The following is a 21,220-nucleotide window of genomic DNA, read 5'->3' on the forward strand; positions in this document are numbered from 1 at the left end:
CAAAATGCCAAAAAACAATCAAAAAGAAAATCATAAAATGTATAAAGTATCATCGCTTGGCTTTCCACTGATGCAATCCAGTTGCATTTTTTCTTTTTCTAATTTTATCCCTAATTTAGTCGTATCCAATTACGACTTCGGCCATTAAGGCGCTCCTGCATTAAGGCTACTAATACCAGTCAGGGAGGACCGAATACTCTGAAAATCCTTTGTATTTCAATGCAAATTTCTTGCAAAATTTTTATTCTTAAGGTGAAAATTCATAAGTGAGTGCATTCGTATGTTGAGGTTCAGCTGTACTTGTTTCCTCACCCTTTTCAAATGAATTTCCATCATATTTTTTATTCTTTAATAAATGCTGTTTTGGTTGGTGGGTTTCCTCCAGGTACTCCTGCTTTCTCCCTCAGTCCAAATACATGGAGATTATGCTAACTGGCATTCCCAAATTGCCCACAGTGTGTAAGTGCATGTGTGAATGTTGACCGGAGGCTCTTACGGTTGTAAAAACAGGAATAAATATAATAGTAATTGTATTTGGTCTCCATGGTCCCTAGATGGATGGATTTTTGACATACTGTACAACGAATCACATGAATTCTTCACCAGACAACCGGTTCACTTTTATTTGAGTAAGTATTTAATGTTTACAGTACATTGACTTCTACACAAGAGAATTCCTCCTACAGGAGCACTACATTTACACTCAGTAGTGCTGACTTCAGGGTTTTGCACTTTCCCCAGCACTGATTTTGTACTAACACTGCCACGGAGGTGCTATCCACTCCAGCAGGCTGTAGAACAATGAGAAGTCTGAGATGGGAGGAGTTCACCTCCACTCACTGGACTTTTGTGTCTGCAGGCGTCCGTCTGATTTTGCGTCACAACCTGGAGTAGCTTCTCAATCAGTGTGGGCGGAGACTACAAACAAACAAACAAAAAAAATTCAGAGCGCAACGCAGTAGTACAAAACAGTTTTTTTTTCTTCCCCTTGCTCAGACTTTTATTCTGTTTGGGAAAAAACACCAACAACGTGTTTGTGTTTCTTTTAAGTAGTACAAGTATCGCGGGTTCTTTATGATAATGTTACCCCCCCCCCCCCCGCTCCCTCCGTCCCTCCCTCCCGAGTGAGAGCTGTTCCTCATGTGTCTGCGTGTAACACAAGATCAACTCAGTTGATCATGGCGCTCGGAGGCGGCGGGGTCTCGGTCCTCTTGCTTTTTCCTTGTTTTCCCTAAACTATTCCCAGCACAAGATCTCCTCCGACTCGGATCAGCAACACACACACACACGCACATACACAACACTGAAGTCGACTGATTTATTTTGGACTTTGAGATACCGGATGTGAACATGTAAACGTCTGGGTCGGCTCAAGGATCGAGATTTCAGTGTCCCTTCGGCTTTTCCTTTTCCTCAAGTTTCCCAGTTTGAAGCGGAACAACTCGGCTGTTTCTGGAAGAGGAAGGAGAGGCCGTGTGTAAGGTAGATTTCATCTGTCTCACACAGCTCTTACACATAAACTTATATTTATGGACATGGAATAGTTGGGATTCGGGATATCAAAGTAATCTGATGTGTGTGTGTGTGAGAGAGAGAGAGAGAGAGTGTGTGTGTGTGTGTGAGAGAGAGAGAGAGAGATTGTGGAAAGCATGTGATATTGCGGCAAAGTTTAAATTTCACATTGTATCTAATATGCGTCCGTTTTGTTTGATGTTTGTTTCTTTGTTTGTTCTGCAACTGTTGTTTTTCGGATAACATCAGAGACTGGTTACATTTGTAGCGCTGCACGGAAACAATGTTGCCTAATGATAGTCTTGGAAAAACACTGTTGTTTTCTAACTCTAACTACACATTACTGCCGCCGTTACTCATTATCCGAGCGTGTTTACTTCGCATGTGTAAGGGGAAAAAAACGGCTTCGTTGGAAGTCGGCTTTTTTCGGCTCGTTCCGGCGGACTGATCTCAGTCACCTTGCAGCAAAGCCATCCGAATCGTGATTGATAAATCTGGGCTCATTATTATTATTATTATTTAAACAACCATTTATAATAATTATTTAATATAGAATTATGTATAAATTAGTTGATATTTCTTTAAAAGCTTTGTATTTTATTTGTTTTTTTTTTTAGCTTGGTGCTTGTAAAATGCAGAGTTATTATTCTGAGCAGTTTAAAGCGGCAGAATGTCTCTTTACAGGCAGAAAAAGATTTACTACATTTTTATTTGAACATTTCCTTTCACCTTTTCCTGTCCTTGTTGCATTTTTTAGTCACACCTGGAAAAAACATCAGGATGCCCAAACAACACACCTGTCCTGTAATAGAGTTTAAAAACTCGTAAAGGTGCCATTATTTTTATTAGGTTATTATGATGTGATAGTAATGTCCTATGGATGGTTTAAGTAAGACTAGTCTTGTACTTCTTCTGCATTCTCTCTCTTTCTCTCTCTCACACACACAGAAAAAGAAATGTGTGATCATGCAGGAGGAGTACAAGACCAGCCTCAAGTCTTAGTTAAAACTAGTATGGCATTTGGGTGCCATTATTTTTGCATATACACTATTTATTTGTTAGTAATGACCTATGTATGGTTTAAACAGGACTTGACTGTAGTCCTGTAGACCTGCATGCTCACGCATTTGTGTGTGTGTGTGTGGTGTTAGCCTTTTGTCTGCCTGTTGGCTTGGTACTGGTGCTTTTTTCTCTCTCTCTCGCTCTCTTTAATGAGGTATAAAGTCCTTTGTCCAAAGAGGTGTTTTAATGCTAATAGAATAGTTTAGCAAGTCTGGAGGGGTGTTTTCTCTGCCGGCCTGAAATCCGACTCCCACGATTTTGTTTTGATGATGGAGTTTTCCCTAAACACCCTGCATTCCACAGAATATCCGATATCTCACCTCTTTAAAAGAAGAAACACTTGAAGTCGATATGGCAATAGCGAAAGAATGTTTACTGGCTCAGAACCTGTTTTTGTGGAATGTATTTATATTTACTTTTATTCGGTTATTCAGCTTCATTCTGGTCAGGGTTAAGGTGGATCCAGGGTCGGTCCTGGGAATGGACATCCTGAGTAGGATCCCAGTCTGTCGCATTCACACTTACAAGGATTAAGTGAAGCCAATTTACCCTCTGGCATGAGGTGGGGAAAAAAAAAAACCTGGAAACTTTCAGAGATACAGGGAGAAGTATAGAAACTCGAACAGGCAGTAGTTTGTATATACAACTCTAGATCATAATCTGTATATCTTTGTTCTGCTACATTAAATACAACATTGCATCTGTCTCTTTGCAGTGCCTGTTAATAACCCAACAATGGTCATGGTATGGGCGTGACATGACAGCTGAGGAGAACCTCGATCCTTTCGCATGCACGCGCACCCACAAGCAAAATGTGTCTTTTATATCCGAGAGCCCAGCTGGAGTGAATGAGGGACAGCACGAGCACCGCGATGGACGAATCGGCCCTGCTGGATCTGCTTGAGTGCCCGGTGTGCCTAGAAAGGCTAGATGTCACCGCCAAGGTACTGCCGTGCCAGCATACGTTCTGCCGCCGCTGCCTGCTTGGCATCGTGGGATCGCGCGGCGAGCTGAGGTGCCCTGAATGTCGCACGCTTGTGGAGAGCGGCGTGGACGAGTTGCCCAGCAACATCCTTCTTGTGCGCTTGCTCGACGGCATCAAGCAACGGCCCTGGCGAGCAGGTACGGGTTGTACCAACGGCTCGGCTGGCGGGGGAGGCAGAGAGCATGCGAACCCGGGAACGCAACCCCAGAGAGCTCAGACCAAAAGTTCTGCTGTCAGGGTGAGTCGAGTTTTCTGCCTTGCTTATGTGTAGTTGATGGTGGTGGGTGAGACAGGTGATGGCTACCACCTGCCTGTAGATTCCTTTGTGTCTGGTTTATAAGAAATGTCTGAAAGCATATTGATTGCATTCTGTGAGAGCCAAGTGTGTGTGCAAGGGTGTGACCAAACCTAAACCCAATAAAAGACATTTTTTTATGAGCATGCTTTTTGTGGCAGACACATCAGCAAGACGCAAGTTTTTACAGATAAAAGTCATGAAGATATTGTCAAATATTGTTGAGTTCCTGGTCCAGGGCAGTCCTGGCCCAGGATCTCAGTTGCTGAGCTGAAGGTTAGGGCTTCAAGCCACACCACTTGAGAGAGAAAGAGACACTTAACCTTGTACCCCATACAGCATGAAGGGTATCCGTCGTCAAACCTGTGCCAGATCTTGTGGATCAAATGATCCGATGTGACACTTTCTAGGATAAAAGGCCAAAAGCTCAAGAATGAAAAAAAGATTCTAAGTTTCCCGTTCAAGTGTGAGCACAAAAGCACAGTAATCAGATCCTAGTAAAACATCAGTAGAAGATAAATGCCTTGGCATTGAATCCACAACCAGCACAAGCAGCTGTAAAGCACAACTAATCACAGTAACTACAGTTGTTATGGTGCTCGACTAAACAAGCATGTTTTTTTTTTACCCTCCCAAAACAAGCAATTAATTCTGATCGTGTAGCAACCCAACCTTTTATTATTCAATTGTTATAAAAAAGGAGGCAGCATGGTGGCCTAGTGGTTAGCACTGTCGCGTTGCACCTCCAGGGTCTGGGTTCGATTCCTTTGGTTTCCGCAAACAGTCCAAAGACAGGCAGATTAGGCTGATTGACGTCCCTAAAGTGCCCTTAGTGTGTGAATGAGTGTGTGTGTGTGTGCCCTGCGATGGATTGGCAACCCTGTCCAGGGGGTTCCCGCCTCATGCTCCCAGTCTCCTAGGATAAGCTCCACGCCCCCCCCGTGACCCTGTATACAGGATAAAGTGGTATGTGAGTGATCAAATAGTCAGGGCTCAGTGGTTAAGGCATTGGACTACAGTTCAGAAGATCGCTGGTTCAAGCCATACAACCACCAAATTTCCACTTTTGGAGCCTTGAGCTAGTCCCTTAACCCATAACTACTCAGGTGTATAATGGGGGATGTCGCTTTGGATAAATGTGGACGCCAAAAGTTTTCAATAAGTGAAATCAATTAGGACTTATAAAAGGTTGTGGAAAGCAAGCAGTTATGAGCCAAAGTGCTGGAGTTGCTCTTACTAACACGCTGTTGATTTTTCATATTTTCCTGTTTACATGTAATGCCGTGAAGCATCTGTGCGACTAGTCTATTCCTGTTCCCTCATGAGCACCAAGAGCTTATCACGTCACCAAGAACCCAGAACAGCTTAAACTCGTCTTTTCTAAAGACTTTCTCATTGTAGAACCTTCTGACCTTCAGACTGTTTGTGCTGCGACTGGAGACTCCTTCCTAAACATCTCCCAGCTCTAATACCATTATTGACCGTGACGTCGTGTGGCCATGTCGGGATGGTAAACAGGAAGTGTTGGCTCAGAAAAGTGACGGAATGACATCTGTTAATTGTTGAATGGTTTACTTTTACCGCTATAATGCAGAATGAGGTCATGTTTCAAAAAGTATTGTTACCCTTGTGTATCTGCCCAGACTTGCTATACCCTGATGACATTCGTGCGTGTCCGTGAGCCCTGATTGCATCTCGTTACAGTTCTTTAGTGTGCTTTTTGCGACAAGAGAAACAGTATTAACTGGGTCTTTCCGTGTGTGCATGCAGGCACATGCAGGAATCTGAGACAAAAGGAAACGCATACATGTCGATGCCCTTGTTATTGCGGGTGCGCATAATAACTTGTGTGTGTGTGTGTACTTCTATTATAGGTTTGCGGTGATGTGTTCTCGCTCGTGTGGTGATGAACCTGCACGGTCGTCATGGCAGCAGTTTTTGTTTTGTTTTTGTTTTGTCTTCTCGTCTGTCTTACTTTTGGTCTGAACCGGGACCAAAAACACAGATGTCCCTATAATCAAGCCTCGTTTTCCTGCTCGCGTTACCCTCTTAGTCATCGTCTCTTTTGTTCCGGTCAGATTGAGTTTGACGTCTTTTTGTAGCCTTTTCTCCGCAAGGTGTTGGGTTACCACCGTCCCGTCCCCTAAGGATCTACCGTTCAGCTGATCAGATTAACGTGCCGTACCTGCCTCCTACATCAAAGCTAGATTTCTAGCGGGAAGGAAATGTTTAACTCTGGCTCTTCACCACTCTTTTTTTCTTTTCTTTTTTTTCGTAGAAGTAGTGCAAATCAGCCTCAGGGTTACTTTGTGTATGCGCATGATTAGTGTTCGTTATCTGCCGACTGCAGGAAAACTGTGACTTTCTGCAACGAGCCAAGTGTGTGTCAGGATAAGGCTCAACTCCGTTTCACCTGCTTTTTAATATCGATCAAACGTTCTTTCATATCAACAGGAACAGAATCACTTCGAGCATACGGCGTCACGCTGACAACTGTAGACTTTAATCTCTCCGCTTTTTCCTGGGATCTGTTTGTGAGAGCTTGCGGTGCTGCAGCAAAATGCATTGTGTCTTGAGAGCAGTGTGTGTGCACCTCAGGTATGTGTATGAGCGATGCCAGTAACAGAGTTCTGTGCCGATGGTGTCGGCTCCTTTCATGGAGCTCTTTGCTGTTGTGGTGTTGTTAGGCTCTGATTTAGGATGCGCGCGCACACACACACACACACACGGACTTCATTTCTACCTCTGTTTTGGATCGGAATAGCTTCCCGTCTTTTACGCTAGCAACAAATGATCAAAATCCGATCACAGCGTCGTATCTACAATGCAAATCATCTTGTTACGAGCGACTTCCTTGGGGCGTTCGTGTTCCTGGTTGTTTTATGCGCTCCCTTGAGGGCGCCAAGGAATACCTTCATTATCATATGGTGCATAATGTATTGAGAAGGAGAGAGCTGTTACGTGGCAATCAAACATAAATCAGATCTCCTGTAGGTACTTCAAGCTTTCTATATTTTAGATCCTTGTATCGTTGCACTGAATCCGAAAAACGGATTAAATATATATTTTTTTAATGGTGCAGTTCCTCTGTAATCCTACAGGTGGAGCACTCTAAACTATTCATTGTGTATTTTGAATTCTGTTTAATCTTCGAAACGAATGAATATTGAATCAGGATATTTATAAAATCATGATGCTTACAGAATCGCTATACAAACCAGATCGGCTCCTAGGTATCGCAATAATATCGAATCGTTTGGTCCCTGGTGATTCCTCATTCACTTATGGTCTATACCGCCTTATCCTGTGTACAGGGTCACGGGAGGCATGAAGCCTATCCCAAGGACAATCAGGACCCCAAGGATGAGGCTCGTTATTTGGGAACCCTGATTGTCTCAAGCCTGGGGAGAACATGCCAACTCCATGCACACAGACCCCGAGGAGGGAATCGAACCCGCACCCTGTTGGTGCAAGGCGACGGTGCTCAGAAAACCTCAGTAGTGCGAAGTGTTCTTCGGCACGGTACAAATCAATCACCGCCTAATATAAAAACGCCCTAAGACTCATGAACAAGGGTGTCTGGCGATTTACATGGCGAGTGGGATGCCATTGCGTTCATCTGGTTGCCGTATGTATTTCGTCCCGTGCCTGCTTGCTCAATACGCTAAACATCCATGTATACAAAGGCTAATGCATTTAGAGACACCTGTTCCGGGTTAAGCTCTTAAGCTCTCCGCTGGACCGGGCCATCTGAGAGAGATTACAGCACACCTCTGTTTTTGATCTCTCAAACGCTTTCACTTGCTCTCAAGCTCTAAACCAAACGATCGTCACCCTCCGTCTTCGTCAATCTCTTTGTGTCTCTTTTAACGCGACGGACAGACGGAGCTCTCGCTAACAAGACTCCCGCCACACATGCTGTGACGCTCGGCTAACATACCCAGCTGTCGAGCCCATAAAAGGATGGGGGGAGGGGGGTGGATAGCTGGGGGACATGGAGGCAGTGCTGGAGAGAGACAGAATTGAGGCTTGGACGAGCCGAGGTGTTGGGGAATTTTATTGGTTCGAGGACCAAATGTCGCCCCAGATGACACTGTTGCTCGGTGTACTGCAGGTAGAAAAGCACTAGTCTTTTTTTTTCTTTTTTTACAGGACCAAAAGGAAGTACATGAGACTTATTTACTCACCAAACAGGCACAAGGGTCACCTTTTGTTAGCGTGAGACGAAACTTAACTGCTGGTTTTACTTTAACAGACTGTAAGACGACGGTCCTGCACATGCTCACTTGAAGAAGATTTCAATCCATAGGCGTTTAATTCAATAACTGAGGGATTAGGTTTCTTTAGTTATGCATTAGCCAGACTTCTAGCCTTTTCGAGTCCCTGCATGCACAATGCAAAGCCCTGATTACATTGCAATAACTCCCAGCTGAGTTCTTGTACCATGCAAATGGTGCTCATGAATGATGGTGTGTACAGTTCCTATAGACAGATGTGTCCTTCTGTAAGATGTTTCAAATTTCATCACAAGTCCCGGTTTGATTTGAACGTCCCTCCTAATTTTAGACGTCTATTAAATGCTGCCCTTATCCTTCTATTATAACTATAATCACTAATACACTAACTACAAGGATGAGATCAACTCTACCACCTTAAGTACATATCTTTCATAGAATCTAATCTTCGTGTCACAAATTGTGTTAAATGCTGATATTGTAATCCTCTGTCCTGTTAATTGATATATATATGTATAAGACACTTTTGACCCTCTCAGCCAAGGCGTCCCACGAAGAAATAACAGCAGGGGCTCAGGAGTCAGGTTGAAAGGTCATAAGTGTGTGAGGTCAGGAGTCATGTGTGAGAAAGAGAAATCTACCCTTTGATCCCCCTGAGACACACATGGACACATGCGGAGCCGGAGCGATATTAATGGGTAGAGTTGTATCATCATTAGTGCCTGATTAGGGGTATTTACACCAACGCTCGTCACGGTTGAAGGAGATCTGTTACGCAAAACTGTGCTTCGTTTTTAGACATTCAGGCGGGTCTCCAGGAAGCAAAAAAAAAAGATGAGGGTTTAAATAAGCCAGTTAGATTTTTCCCCTAATGTGACATCATATAAGAAGAGCCCCATCAGCAGTAGGTTGTTAATATAGATACTGAAACAATGACAATATCCAACATGTTTAAATATTGATCTGCACACCCCTCCACCCGCCAAACATCAATGGCATTTGGCGGACGCCCTTATCCGGCGCGACTTACATTTTTATCTCATTCTGCATCTGAGCAGTTGAGGGTTAAACGTCTTGCTCAAGATCCCCAACAGTGGCAACTTGGTGGTGCTGGGATTTGACCCTGGGACCTTCTGATCAGTAGTCCAACTCTTGACCCCTAGCAAACGATTGCTCTCCAGCAGTTAAAGTGTAGAGTGAACAGTATATCAATCCTGAGAAAGACATTTAGCTTGCATTCTTCCTTACACATTGCTCACTTCCTGCGTATCCAAGATGGCAGCCTACCAGCTCGGCATCTGCTACACCGTTTTATTTAACTTTTTTTTTGACTATATGGATTCTTTTTCTAGGGCTCGTACTAAAAGTTTAAATTATGAATAAGAAAGTAAAAAAGAAAACTTTCTGCACCCATCATTAGCTGGTAACAGCATGTCCCAAGGTCTTATAACAGCATGCATCCAATCTATCTTCTCCAACGGCAGTCTGCTTTCGGCTACAGCATTATTATTTAATGAAAGAATTTAAGAATATAAGTTAGTTCCTACAAGCACTTCAGTTATAACATTGGTTACTTTCTATTGAAGCTTTTGATGTCAGAAGGGTGGACACCCACTCGGGTACCAGTCCTTAAGGTTTTGAAGCTTGCAGCCAGGAAAGTGTGATGTATTGTGAATTAGCCGCGAATGTATCAGCATGATGAAATATAAATATTTGATTTGCCACAGTAGTACTTCTACATCAAATACGAGGGCGTATGAAAAAGTTTCAAGACTAGTTCTGTAACACTTACGCACACAGCCACATAAGTGTCATAAGTCAGTGTGCCAAAAGACATCATCCTGTCTACATCGGGAGCTGTGCAACTGGTGCTGTTCTCACCACGTCCGCTTTTTTGTTCATGGACAGCAAGTTAGAACAAAGAGCGAACAAATCAAGTTCTGCGTGAAACTCTGCAAATTTGTCACAGAGACGTTTGACGTGATCGGGCAAGTTTATGGCGGTGCTGCAATGAGTCGTTCGAGGTGTTTTGTTTGAGTGGCACGCTCACTTTAAGAGCTGAAGAACATCACTGGAAGGCGACGAGAGGTCAGAAAGACCTTCAATGAGCTCAGCACCCGAAAACTGTCGAAACCATTCGTCAACTTGTACATGATGGTCGTTGGAGAGTGATCCACAATCCTGCTGTCATTGTCGAACAGACCAGACAGTCCTCACATGTGATTTAAACATGCGCCGCGTTGCTGCCAAGTTCGTCCCCAGGCTGCTGACCCAGGAGCAGAAGGAACATTGCGTTGAAGCCGGCCAAGAACTCCGTAAGCGTCCCGCGGATGACCTTTCCTTCATGTCGAGGATCATTACAGATGACGACACTTGGGTGTATGGACAGGACCCTGAGACGAAGCAACGGTCTTCACAGTGGAAGAGCCCATCATCTCCATGAGTGAAAAAGGTGTTGGAGGTGTTTTTCCCTCGGCTGAAATAACGCATCTTATATGAGGTCACAATAGGGGGAAAAGTCTAGATGGCTTGTTTAAGCCTAAATCAAATCAAAAATGATAAAAAGGTGGATGAGGGAATTTGTTTTTTTGTAACGTTTAATCAATAAAAAGTTCATCTATAAACTGGTCCTGCTTGTAATGAACTGAGATTGTGGCAATTTTCCTACATGTAATTTTTATTGCTGATTTTAAAATGAAGCCCTATGAGCTTTTTTTTTCTTAGTACTGCCAATAGATTAAAACTTAATCTAGTTAATCATAGTAATAGTCTCTGATTAACCCAGATTAATCACAATTTAAAAATACTCAGATTTACTTGTATGATAAACGTGTAATATTGGAATATACCGATTCTCCCGCACCCCCACTCCAGCATGCACCCTGACCCTGCCACCCACACACACACTCAGAACTAAAAGGTTTCCCGAAATAATGTCTGTCGGTTGCATTGTTGCGTGCGGTGTCAGGAGACGAGCTTCCCCAGGAGCTCATAGTTTAGTCCTGCAGTTCCTCTCTTTGATGTGTGAATTCCTGCTTCTTTGCTTCTGACTCCTCTTTCCGGTGTGTGTGTGTGTGTGTGTGTGTGTGTGTGTGTGTGTGTGTGTGTGTGTGTGTGTGTGTGTGTGTGTGTGTGTGTGTGTGTGTGTGTGTGTGTGTGTGTGTGTGTGTGTGTGTGTGTGTGTGTGTGTGTGTCTGTGTGTGTGTCTGTGTGTGTGTGTGTGTCTGTGTGTGTGTGTGTGTGTGTGTGTGTCTGTGTGTGTGTGTGTGTCTGTGTGTGTGTCTGTGTGTGTGTGTGTGTCTGTGTGTGTGTGTCTGTGTGTGTGTCTGTGTGTGTGTGTCTGTGTGTGTGTGTCTGTGTGTGTGTGTGTCTGTGTGTCTGTGTGTGTGTGTGTGTGTGTAAGAGTATGTGTAAGAGTGAGTAAGTGAGCCGGTCAGGTCTTTTAATACACTCAGTAAGACTGCTGTTTATTGTGCCCCGGTGTGTATAAACCCCTCCCACGCCGGTTCTCGTGACCGGCCAAGCCGCGTTGACTCACACTGGCCCTTTGTGATGACATCATTCATGCCGCAAGAACCCCTGGCTGACCCGAGCCTGTGTCATGGCAGCCCCATGTTAAGGCCAAAGCCCTGCAGGCAAGCCTACACTTAACTCACACACACACACACGATCGCAGTGTTCTTAGCTTTTGGGTTTTCTTGCTCTTTCTGACACACTCGAATACTCTTCTCTGACTTTCTGTGTTTAATCGTCATTGTTCTTGCAGCATTTTTTTCATTTTCATTGTGCTTAATCCAAACCCCCTCCCAACACCCCCCTGTCCCACCCCGCCCCCCCTCCCCATCATTCCCCCTTTGCCATTTCAGCTGCTTGCGGGAAGTCATGCGGAACTAAAAGGATGAGTTCCCAAAGATATTTGTGTGTGTGTGTGTGTGACAGAGTGAGAATGTGCGGGTCAGCCCCATTACTCACCGTATGAGTTTTTTTCTTTTTTCTTTCTTTCCTATTTAGTCTTAGGATAATTGATCTTCCAATGCCCTGACTTTGTCCTTTCCTTCATTTTTTTGCGCAAGAAAGGGTGAGGTTATAAAAATGTCCTTGTCTCCGAGACTTCCGGGACACTCGACACCGCAGTATGGAGTCTGGCTGGTGAAGTGACAAGTGCTGTGTTTAATTTAACTTCACGCAACGAGTTCAAAGTGGAGATAAGAGTCTTACTTTTAGAAGAGGTGCATTGTGGTACAGCACATCACTGAAAAAAGTGTGTGTGTGTGTTGAATATTTTTTGCTCCGGCTTGTTAGGAAGTTTGTGTGTGTTTGAGCCTTTACCTTAAGGTTACATTTCACAAGGGGCGAAGACATCAAATGGCGCAATGAAGCGATACCACTGTAGCCATGACTACAAGCTCTTCATTTCATAATATTGTGCCCTGGGGAGTGTGTGTCTGTGTGTGTGTGTGTCTATGTGTGTGAATGTAAGCGATGCTTTTTGATGTGTCTCAACATAAGGAATTGAAACGCAGATGTGGAAAACAGGGTAATTAAAGTTCTTTTTGCATTATTGTGCACACAAACGCACACACACAGACACACACACACGCGCACACGTCAGACTGTAAGGAGATTTCAGATTAGAAGCGACACAGCAGTGCAGTAATAACTCACACACAGTGTAGGGTTTAACACTTCTCACTCAATACTCTCCGTCACATCACACGCTGGGCTTCCATTCACTTCCTCTCTCTCTCTCTCTCTCTCTCTCTCTCTCTCTCTATCCTTTTTCTGTTGCACTCCCTGTCCTTCTGCTCATCTCCCCACCTTTCTCTTCTTTCTCCTTCTCTTTCTTCTGCATTTCATGTTGTCTTTCCTCTTCTCTCTCTCTGTTCAGTTCAGAAGGGCTTTATTGGCAGACTGTTATCCAAAGAGTTACGTTGTTGCCAAAGCAATTATAAAGCATTGATTACATTATAAACATCAATCTGAATATATAAACATTATAACCATATTACAGTAATTTAAAAAAAAATCACGCTCTCCCTGTCCTTTTCCTTCTCTCTCTGTCTCTCTCCGTCTCCTTCTCTCATCTTTTTCTGTTTTCTCCCTCTGCTTTTCTCTCGTTCTTTTTCTCTCCTGAAGTTCATTGTTTTTTTTCTGTTTTTACCTTCCCCTCTCTCTCTCTCTCTCTCTCTCTCTCTCTCTCTCTCTCTCTTTCTCTCTGTCTCTTTGAATCCAATTAATTTCTTCCAGCCCCCCGTCAGCTCTATCTCTCCATATCTCTATCTGTTTTGCGTTCTCTCCCTTTGTTGTTCTCTTTGAAATCAGTTCACTTGTTTCTCTCTCTCTCTCTCTCTCTCTTTCTCTCTCCTCCTCCCTCTTTCGTGACTAAGCATTATTATACTGTATAACTGTAGTGTTTTGAACAATCTCCGATTCAGCGCTGTGTGTGGCCCAGGACTTCAGCAGTCAGCACTGAAACATCGCTAATCAGCTGTGTGTGTGTGTGTGTGTGTGTGTGTTTGAGGGGCCACTAGCTCTTGATCTGTTCTTTTCAGCGGACTTCTCCGTGACGGATCATGGTGGCATATGCACACAAACACAGCGTCTAATCGATCCACGCCGAGAGATAACCGTTTCAAAACAATAAGCGTGTGTGCTTTCTGATAAAGCCTGTCCAGCTAACCTCTTTAACCTCATTAGACTGTCATCACCAGTCTCCACCCTGCATCCAAACACACAACACATAATTCTCCACCCCATAACAACGCCGCTCCTGAATACCTGTTCCCGTAGAAACCTTAAAAGTGGTTGTCCTGGGCGCTATCGCTGCTGAACACTGACGCCGAAGCTAATTTTAGTACTCAGTACTAATTGTTGAATTTTTTTTTTATTTATTTGTGTTTCGTTAGTTATTACCCCTAACGCATTGCTATTAATAATTGTGTATTCAAATCAGCTCGGCAGTCTCTCAGTGCTGTGAGAGTTTTTGTCTGGTTCATTTTGATCAGTGACTGAACACAGAACACTCGCGATCCTCTCTCGGGAACCGTCCCCTAGTCCACTTGAAGAGACGTCTGTATCCAGAGAGACTTCCATTTTTATCTCATTATACATTCAGGGGTTAAGGGACTTACTCAAGTGGTAACTTGGTGGTCATGGAGTTCGAACCTGGGACCTTTTGATCCGTAGTCCAATGCCTTAATTTCTGAGCTACCCCTGATCCCAGTACACACTACAGCGTTCTATACCATCGAAGTCAGCCGTACCTGAGAACGGAAGTAGACCCCTGTTTAGACGTGAGTTCATCGGTGCCGTCGGCCTCCAAGTTCAAGTATCATAAGGATGAGAACTGAATCCTCCTGTTGCACTGCTCTAGAGTCCCAGCTTGGCGGTAAATATCGGATGTATACACTATGCCAGATATGCTATTATCCTGTCTGGGTAATCTATTTGATTTTATTTCTTATTTATATTGATATGCCTTATAATAATAATTAGATTTTTTTTCTTCATATTTTTGGAAGCAACATGTTAACATATGCAGCGTTCGAGAACACATCTAGCTTCGTGATCTGATAAAAGTTTCAGTTAAGACCCATACGTAAGTGTGTATGTTGCTAGCACTGTCGTCTTGCACCTCCGGGGTTCGATCGATTCCCGCCTTGAGTCTGTGTGCATGGAACTTGCTAAGGCTAATTGGCGTTCCCCTAATTAATTGCCCTTAGTGTGTGAAAGAGCGTGTTAGTGTGTGTGTGTTTGTGCACTGTGATGGATTGGCACTCTGTCGAGGGTGTACCCCTTCTCATGCCCCAAGTCTTCTGGGATAGCCTCCCGGCCCCCCTGCGTACAGGTTTAAGTGGTATAGATGATGAGTGAGTGGGTGAGAGTGTATGTTGCTGTACTAAAAATTGAGACATCATATTCTGTGTCTTTTAAATTTGAAATTAAAGGGTAAATAGAGCAGTTAAGACTCCACAGTGAATCATCTTGGTCACACATGGTGTTCTCATTTGCATTTATAGCATTTGGCAGATGTTCTTACAGAAATTCTCTGGCGTTCGTTTGGAAAACATCTTTATATCAAGTCTAAAGATACCAACAGAAACGAACTAGAGCACAGAAACCAGAGTCTAGCTAGTCAGTCATCTCTTCTCGTACACCCCCACTAATGGTGCAGACCGAAAACAACTGTCCTGAGACCAGCAATAAAGTGTAGTCTTCCTGGAGAGAAAGCATTCCAAAGCAAACCAGGACCGATATACATGGTTCAGTTGGGTTAATGCCCGCTAACCCCTGTTTTGCCTTGGTATGAACTTTTGGCCACTTCGGTGGATTAACACAGTTGTTTTCCAGCTGCTTCACTTTCAAACTGTATGTTTTGCCTACAGTGGGAAATACAAGCAATGCGATGTACCAAGGTGAGCATAGGTTAACCTGATGGCATAGTGGGTAACACTGTGGCCTTGCACCTCCAGGGTCCTGGCCCCTCCGCTTTCCTCCCACGGCAGATTAGGGTTAGGCTAATTGGCGTTCCCAAATTGCCCATAATGTGTGAATGTTGACCAGAGGTCCTACCATGGTCCCAAAATGGGGATAAATACAATGATGTTCACTGGTTGGACTAAAGAGGTTCCTAGATGGATGGATGGTAGGTTAACCTCCATCCTGAATGTATCGTTCCCATGTAGGGGAAAATGCTTTAAGTTTGTAAACTCAAGTGACAGACCGGAGCAAATGAACTAAGATGTGGAAGCACCCTAAGTGAGACCCGCTGATGAACCGCCAAGCCCCCAGTCCTGAACCATCATGAATTTGAGTAGTTCTTTGACTTTTAAAAAGCACTAAAACTGGAGACTCCTTCCAAACTCAGATAGATTATTTGATATAATTGAGCCATTATTCAATTAATATTGGAGTTAATCTTTCAGCTGGTCCTTTCGAGATGTCGCCACCAGGATTCTCCAATCTGCATAACACCTTTGCATGGCCCCTATATAAAGCTCAAAAACAAAATAACTCATTGTGTAGCTCAGTGATGAATCTAGACTGGTTCATGCTGATGTCAGTCTTGAACCTGTGCGCATGGCTCCTGCTATTTCTAGACCAACCTGGGATTAAATGCTGCTTGGGTACGACGGTGGTCTTGACTCTTGACTAGAGGAGAGACACGACTCCAGAGCGGACACGAGGAAGACCGCCTGCGTGTCTCAGAGTGCACATGAATATGTTTCCCAGCTGATGCAACTGATGTAATGCGACTGAGTGAAATCTCACACCTAACCGTCAAGACTTCAACTCTCCAGCTGGTCACCGAGTACACACCAGACCCAGAATGCACTGCTGCTCTTAATAAAGGGAGTTAAAAAAATCTAAAAAAATAGTTCTTATATTTTAACACTTTAATATTAATAGAAGATGCATATGTGGCTCAGTGGTAGGTTTTTTTCCTACCGCACGGAAAGCCTGAGTTTGATTCCCACCCAATGCCCTAAACCCCAGCCAGCGGATGCAGTGCCAGTCCCAAGCCTGGATAAAACGGGAGCGTTTCGCCAGGAAGCGCATCCAGCGTAAAAAGCCAAAAAGGTAGAACTGAGTCGGCTCATTTGACTCGGCTCGGCCATGCGACATGACTCTTTTTGATTCCCTAATCATTCTTTTTTTTTTTTCATTTTTTTTTTTTCCCAGTGTGGATGAAGTTTGTAATATTTTGACCATGATGTCATCCTGATCCCACTGATCTCTTTTTCTCCGAGCAGAAATTGATGGATAGAAAGTTTAAAAAGCCGGATAGAAGGAGTGAAGCGTTGTTGAGCACCTGATCCTCATACGGAGGGGATGGATAAAGAGGTGTTTAGAAGCGGAGATGGGAGAAGCCGAGGAGTGGAAACGAAATTAGAGCTTGTTGCAGATGCAGCTGCTGCTGAGTCACGAGTTTCTAAGGAGCAAGAGGACGAAGAAACTTTTACATCGTACAGCTTTATAGCGCTGTCTTGATGTCTTCTGGGGCGGAGATCTGCTGTCTGTTGGGAAAGAGGGACATGAAGGGAGAGGAAAAGAGAGAAAAGGAGATCTGTCAAAGAAGGGGTAACAAGGGAACAAGACATGGAGGAGGATGCACATAGAGAGAGACGAGCAGAAAATAAAGAGAGATGCATAGGAAAAGAGAGGGAGAGACGGTGAAAAAGACACACACACACACACACACACAAGAAAAGATATAAACTGCTGACCAAAACCCAGCCATGAAGGTGTACTCTCACTCACATTTTTTACTTTTTTGAAAAGTTTTGCACCAAAAAAAAAAAGTATGCAACATCCCACACACACACACACACACCGGGTCTTGAGAACTAATGAGCCGCATTAACTCTACATTTATAAGGCTGGATGCACACTTTCCTTTTTTTTTTTTGCTATGTTCTCAGCTCAACAAACCACACACACACTCTTCAGAGTCGGTTTTATGAATACCACATGCTCTCTTGTACCATTCGGTAATTCTCCCATAAACTTGAAACTCCCTCCTTGCTAAAACACTCTTTTTGATGACTAATGTATAGCGTACCAAATGCCTTCACACCTCCACATGGTCACGGTTTGGCTCGGTGAAGCTCCGAGACACGCCGGCCTCGCCTTCAAGAAAGCGAACTCCAGTCTCATCCCCAGGTTTTCTCGGTCTCTATGTACACATGGCCGCCTCATGGCTCATCTGTCCACACTTTCAGGCCTGGGCAGCTTTGATCACACGCAAGGACTCCGGCTCCCACGAGCCCCTGCAGGCCGCTGCCAGGCAGCTTGTCTCGATCAGGCTAAATGGCTGCGATTCCCACGAGTCCCCAAATTACGGTTTAATGCGCGAAGGCTGAGCACATGGAGAGAACAGAATTTATAGAGGTCAGTGGCCGATGACTGTGGAGCAGGTGTGCTGTAATGAGGATTGTGCAAGGGGCGTGTGCTGGATTAATAAATACCATAGTTGTGTGTGTGTGTGTGTTGGCTAACATCATCCAGGCCTGATTTTGCTTTATAGAAGTTGACTAGAACTGTGTGTAGAGGGTGGAGGTATGAGGCAAAGGAGAGGTTGAAGTCAAGTGAACTGGAAGGATCAGGTTGGTGTGTGATCCTGATCCAGACCCACATCTGTTGTCCAGACAGCTGGTCGTGAGTGTGTGAGTGTGTTCCTATTTTACTCCTCCTACTCTCCTTCCTTGTTGTATTTGGTTCTGCTCACTTTCTGACTCTGACACTGGCACTTATTTAGTGAACCGTTCTTTAAGTATATGTTTGTTTAACTTTTATGGAAGGAGTCTCCAGTGTCAGCACTTCTCAGATTTCCAGTAAAAAACAAACAATAAATGGAACCATCCGTCCATCTAGGAACCTTTGTAGGCCAACTAGGAACCGTGGAGGCCAATGGGTGATTTACCAGGGTATTTATGTATTATTGACCTCCAGTCAACATTCACATGTGCGTTAACACACTATGGACAATTTGGGAACACCAGTAAGCCTAACCTGCATATCCTTGGATTGTGGGAAGAATGGAGAAAACCCACCAAGCACATGCAAACTCCATGCACACAGAGACCCGAAGCGGGAATCGAACCCACATCTTGGAGGTGCAAGGTGACAGTGCTAACCACTAAGCTACTAAATGGATAAAAAGTTTTTATGTCTTTCTTAATCGATAAACCGTAAATTTGTTGGCGAAATCCTGTAATGGAAAAGGATTATAGTGTTTCTTGACACTAATACTAAACATTTACTTTAACTAGTCGTTAATTGTTTTTCTGTAGCATTGTTTTATCCTGCCTGATCATTTTAATTAATTATAATACATTTTTGTTACCTGAAGTAGTAATAATAATATGATCTTAAGAGACCCAACACGTGGATTGTAACCGTTACAAAAAAGTGGAAAGGCATGAACACCAGGTGGGGAAAGGTTCAAGTTCTGCTTGAACAAACAAGCTGAAAGTCCAGGAAGTGCAGTGTTAAGCTGAAATAGTATCTGCTTCTACCTGAACTGTTCTGTCTCCGCCACCTACTTTGTGACCTGCTGCATGGGTGAGGACTCGGCTTTACGGCCGGACCGTTTAATTTCAGACTATATTTCAAGCCAGTTAGTCGACGGATTCTCACGAGGGTGCTTAAAGAGGCGATAAAGCGAGGCAGCGTATGTGTAGAGGCGCTCGCTTCGGACTAATTGCTCCTGGGGAAAGGTGGCTAGGTGGGAGGAGGCGACGCAGGACCAGATGGGAGCGAGGTGTGAGATATGGGCCGGCTGTGCTCCCCACTAGCTGCAAACAAGGTCATAAGGAGCCCATTTCAGCTAATGGGATTGTAATCAGAACAACATGGCGGCACCGGACCGCCTGCGCACCGCAATGCTGTGTCATGAGCAGTCAACCCCCCGATTTGGAGCAGGGATCAGTAAACAAAACACAAAATGTGCTTGGGAGAATTGCCTCCTGAGCCACTTGCCGGTGTGTGTATGTGCACGCACAGTGCTAATCTCTGACTGGAAACCCTTGAGGGCTGAAAGGGTGGGGGATTAAGGCAATCCGCTGTCTAGTTTCCTCCCCACACCCTCAATAACAGCACCTAATAAACGCTGATAGACTGCGGAGATTTAGAACAAAGAGTTGCCTGTGAAAACACTGCTACTCTTTACTGCCTGTGGAAACATCCCCCTCCCCCTCACCACCACACACCAACCCCCCGCAGACAAAACAAAACATTCACCTCAGCTTTTAATAGCCATTAGCTACTGTGTACAGAGATTTACATTAAATAATTGTCACGGTATACTTCATTGAGGCGTAATTGCTAGTGGCAGTGGAACAGTCAAGTTAGTTCTACGGAAGTGCACAGATCACCAATGCCTGCTAATTAGCAAGCCAACTTCGTCAGACAGATTAAACTACAGAACGATATCCCTTTTTTTTTTTTTTTCAAGAAAGTAACTTTCCAAGTCTCTGTCACAAAAGTGATGCCTGAAAAACACTATACACTGTATTGTATAGCCAATAAAAAGAAGGTAGTACCTTCCCCTACATTTTGATTACAGCACACAATGTGGTGTCCAGTTCATGAGTGAAAATCATTCCTCATAGTCCCAAAACCACTCGTTCACAATTTGAGTTCTGAAATATCCCAATGCCATCATAAATACATGTGACTTTTTTTTCCTTTCTTTTTTTTGCCACATGACGTTGGTGAGTCTAGACCTGACCAACTGAAGTAACCCCAGATCATAACCCTGCTTCCAGAGGCTTGTACAGTGGACACTATGCATGATGGGTGCATCGCTTTATGTTCTTCCCTTCTTACCCATCACTCTGGAATAGACTCAGTCTGGACTCATCAGATCTTTCGCTCTACAGTCCAATCTTTATGCTCTCCAGGATTTGAAGCCTTCTTTTTTTCATGGACACAGCTTTTTAGTCCCAATCCTGAGGGTTCTCATCTCTGATTACAACTTCACCAAAGTGTTTAACTGTTTTTTTTTTTCTCATAAAGGTGGTGATGGCTGAGATCCTTTACTTCCAGGCTTTGGGGGTTTTTTAATCCAGTTTCAGTCATTTCTTCTCTTTAGTTGTTTCTTTGTTTGATGCAGAGCAATAATTTGACCTGTCTGAAATTGTGACCCCCTTTTTTTTTTTTTTTTGGCCTTGGATGATCAGCGATTTAAATGCATTAATGCAGACTAACTAGCCGCAAAAACAAGCGAGCCGTTGCTATTGTAACCATTTTCCATAGACAGAACATTACACAGAGATATTGTGTAATCTATATTTTACAGGATTAAGAAAATGGCAAGTATTAATGATGCAAGAGTAGGCTGCCACCAGTCAGGATGTGGCCCAGAAGTTGATTGACAGCATGCCTGAGTGAATAGCAGGGGTCTTGGAAAAGAAGGATCAACACTGCAAATACTGACACTCTCCTTAAAGTTGGTGTAATTGTCAATAAAACCTTTTGACACTTATGGAATGCTTATGGAATGCTTTAATTATACTTTAGAACACTATCTGATCTGACGAAAAGATTTAAAAACGCTTAAAAACGTATATCTGTATCTGTACCCTACACACCAACTATTAACGGTCGCATGCATGCATCCTGTAGAGA

At 43.9% G+C, this 21,220-nt stretch overlaps 1 protein-coding gene across 1 annotated transcript in view; it reads left to right on the forward strand.

The window, feature by feature from the left end:
* The first annotated feature begins 1,188 nt into the window (after positions 1-1,188).
* sh3rf1 (SH3 domain containing ring finger 1) overlaps positions 1,189-21,220 on the forward strand; it is a 50,680-nt gene continuing 30,648 nt past the window's right edge. Inside the window, exons 1-2 of the mRNA XM_053488305.1 lie at positions 1,189-1,482; positions 3,290-3,797. Coding sequence (XP_053344280.1) covers positions 3,423-3,797 — 375 coding nt within the window. The 5' untranslated portion in view covers positions 1,189-1,482; positions 3,290-3,422. The remainder of the gene's footprint in view (positions 1,483-3,289; positions 3,798-21,220) is intronic.

The sequence above is a fragment of the Clarias gariepinus genome, chromosome 2, assembly GCF_024256425.1.
Source record: "Clarias gariepinus isolate MV-2021 ecotype Netherlands chromosome 2, CGAR_prim_01v2, whole genome shotgun sequence".
NCBI lineage: Eukaryota > Metazoa > Chordata > Actinopteri > Siluriformes > Clariidae > Clarias > Clarias gariepinus.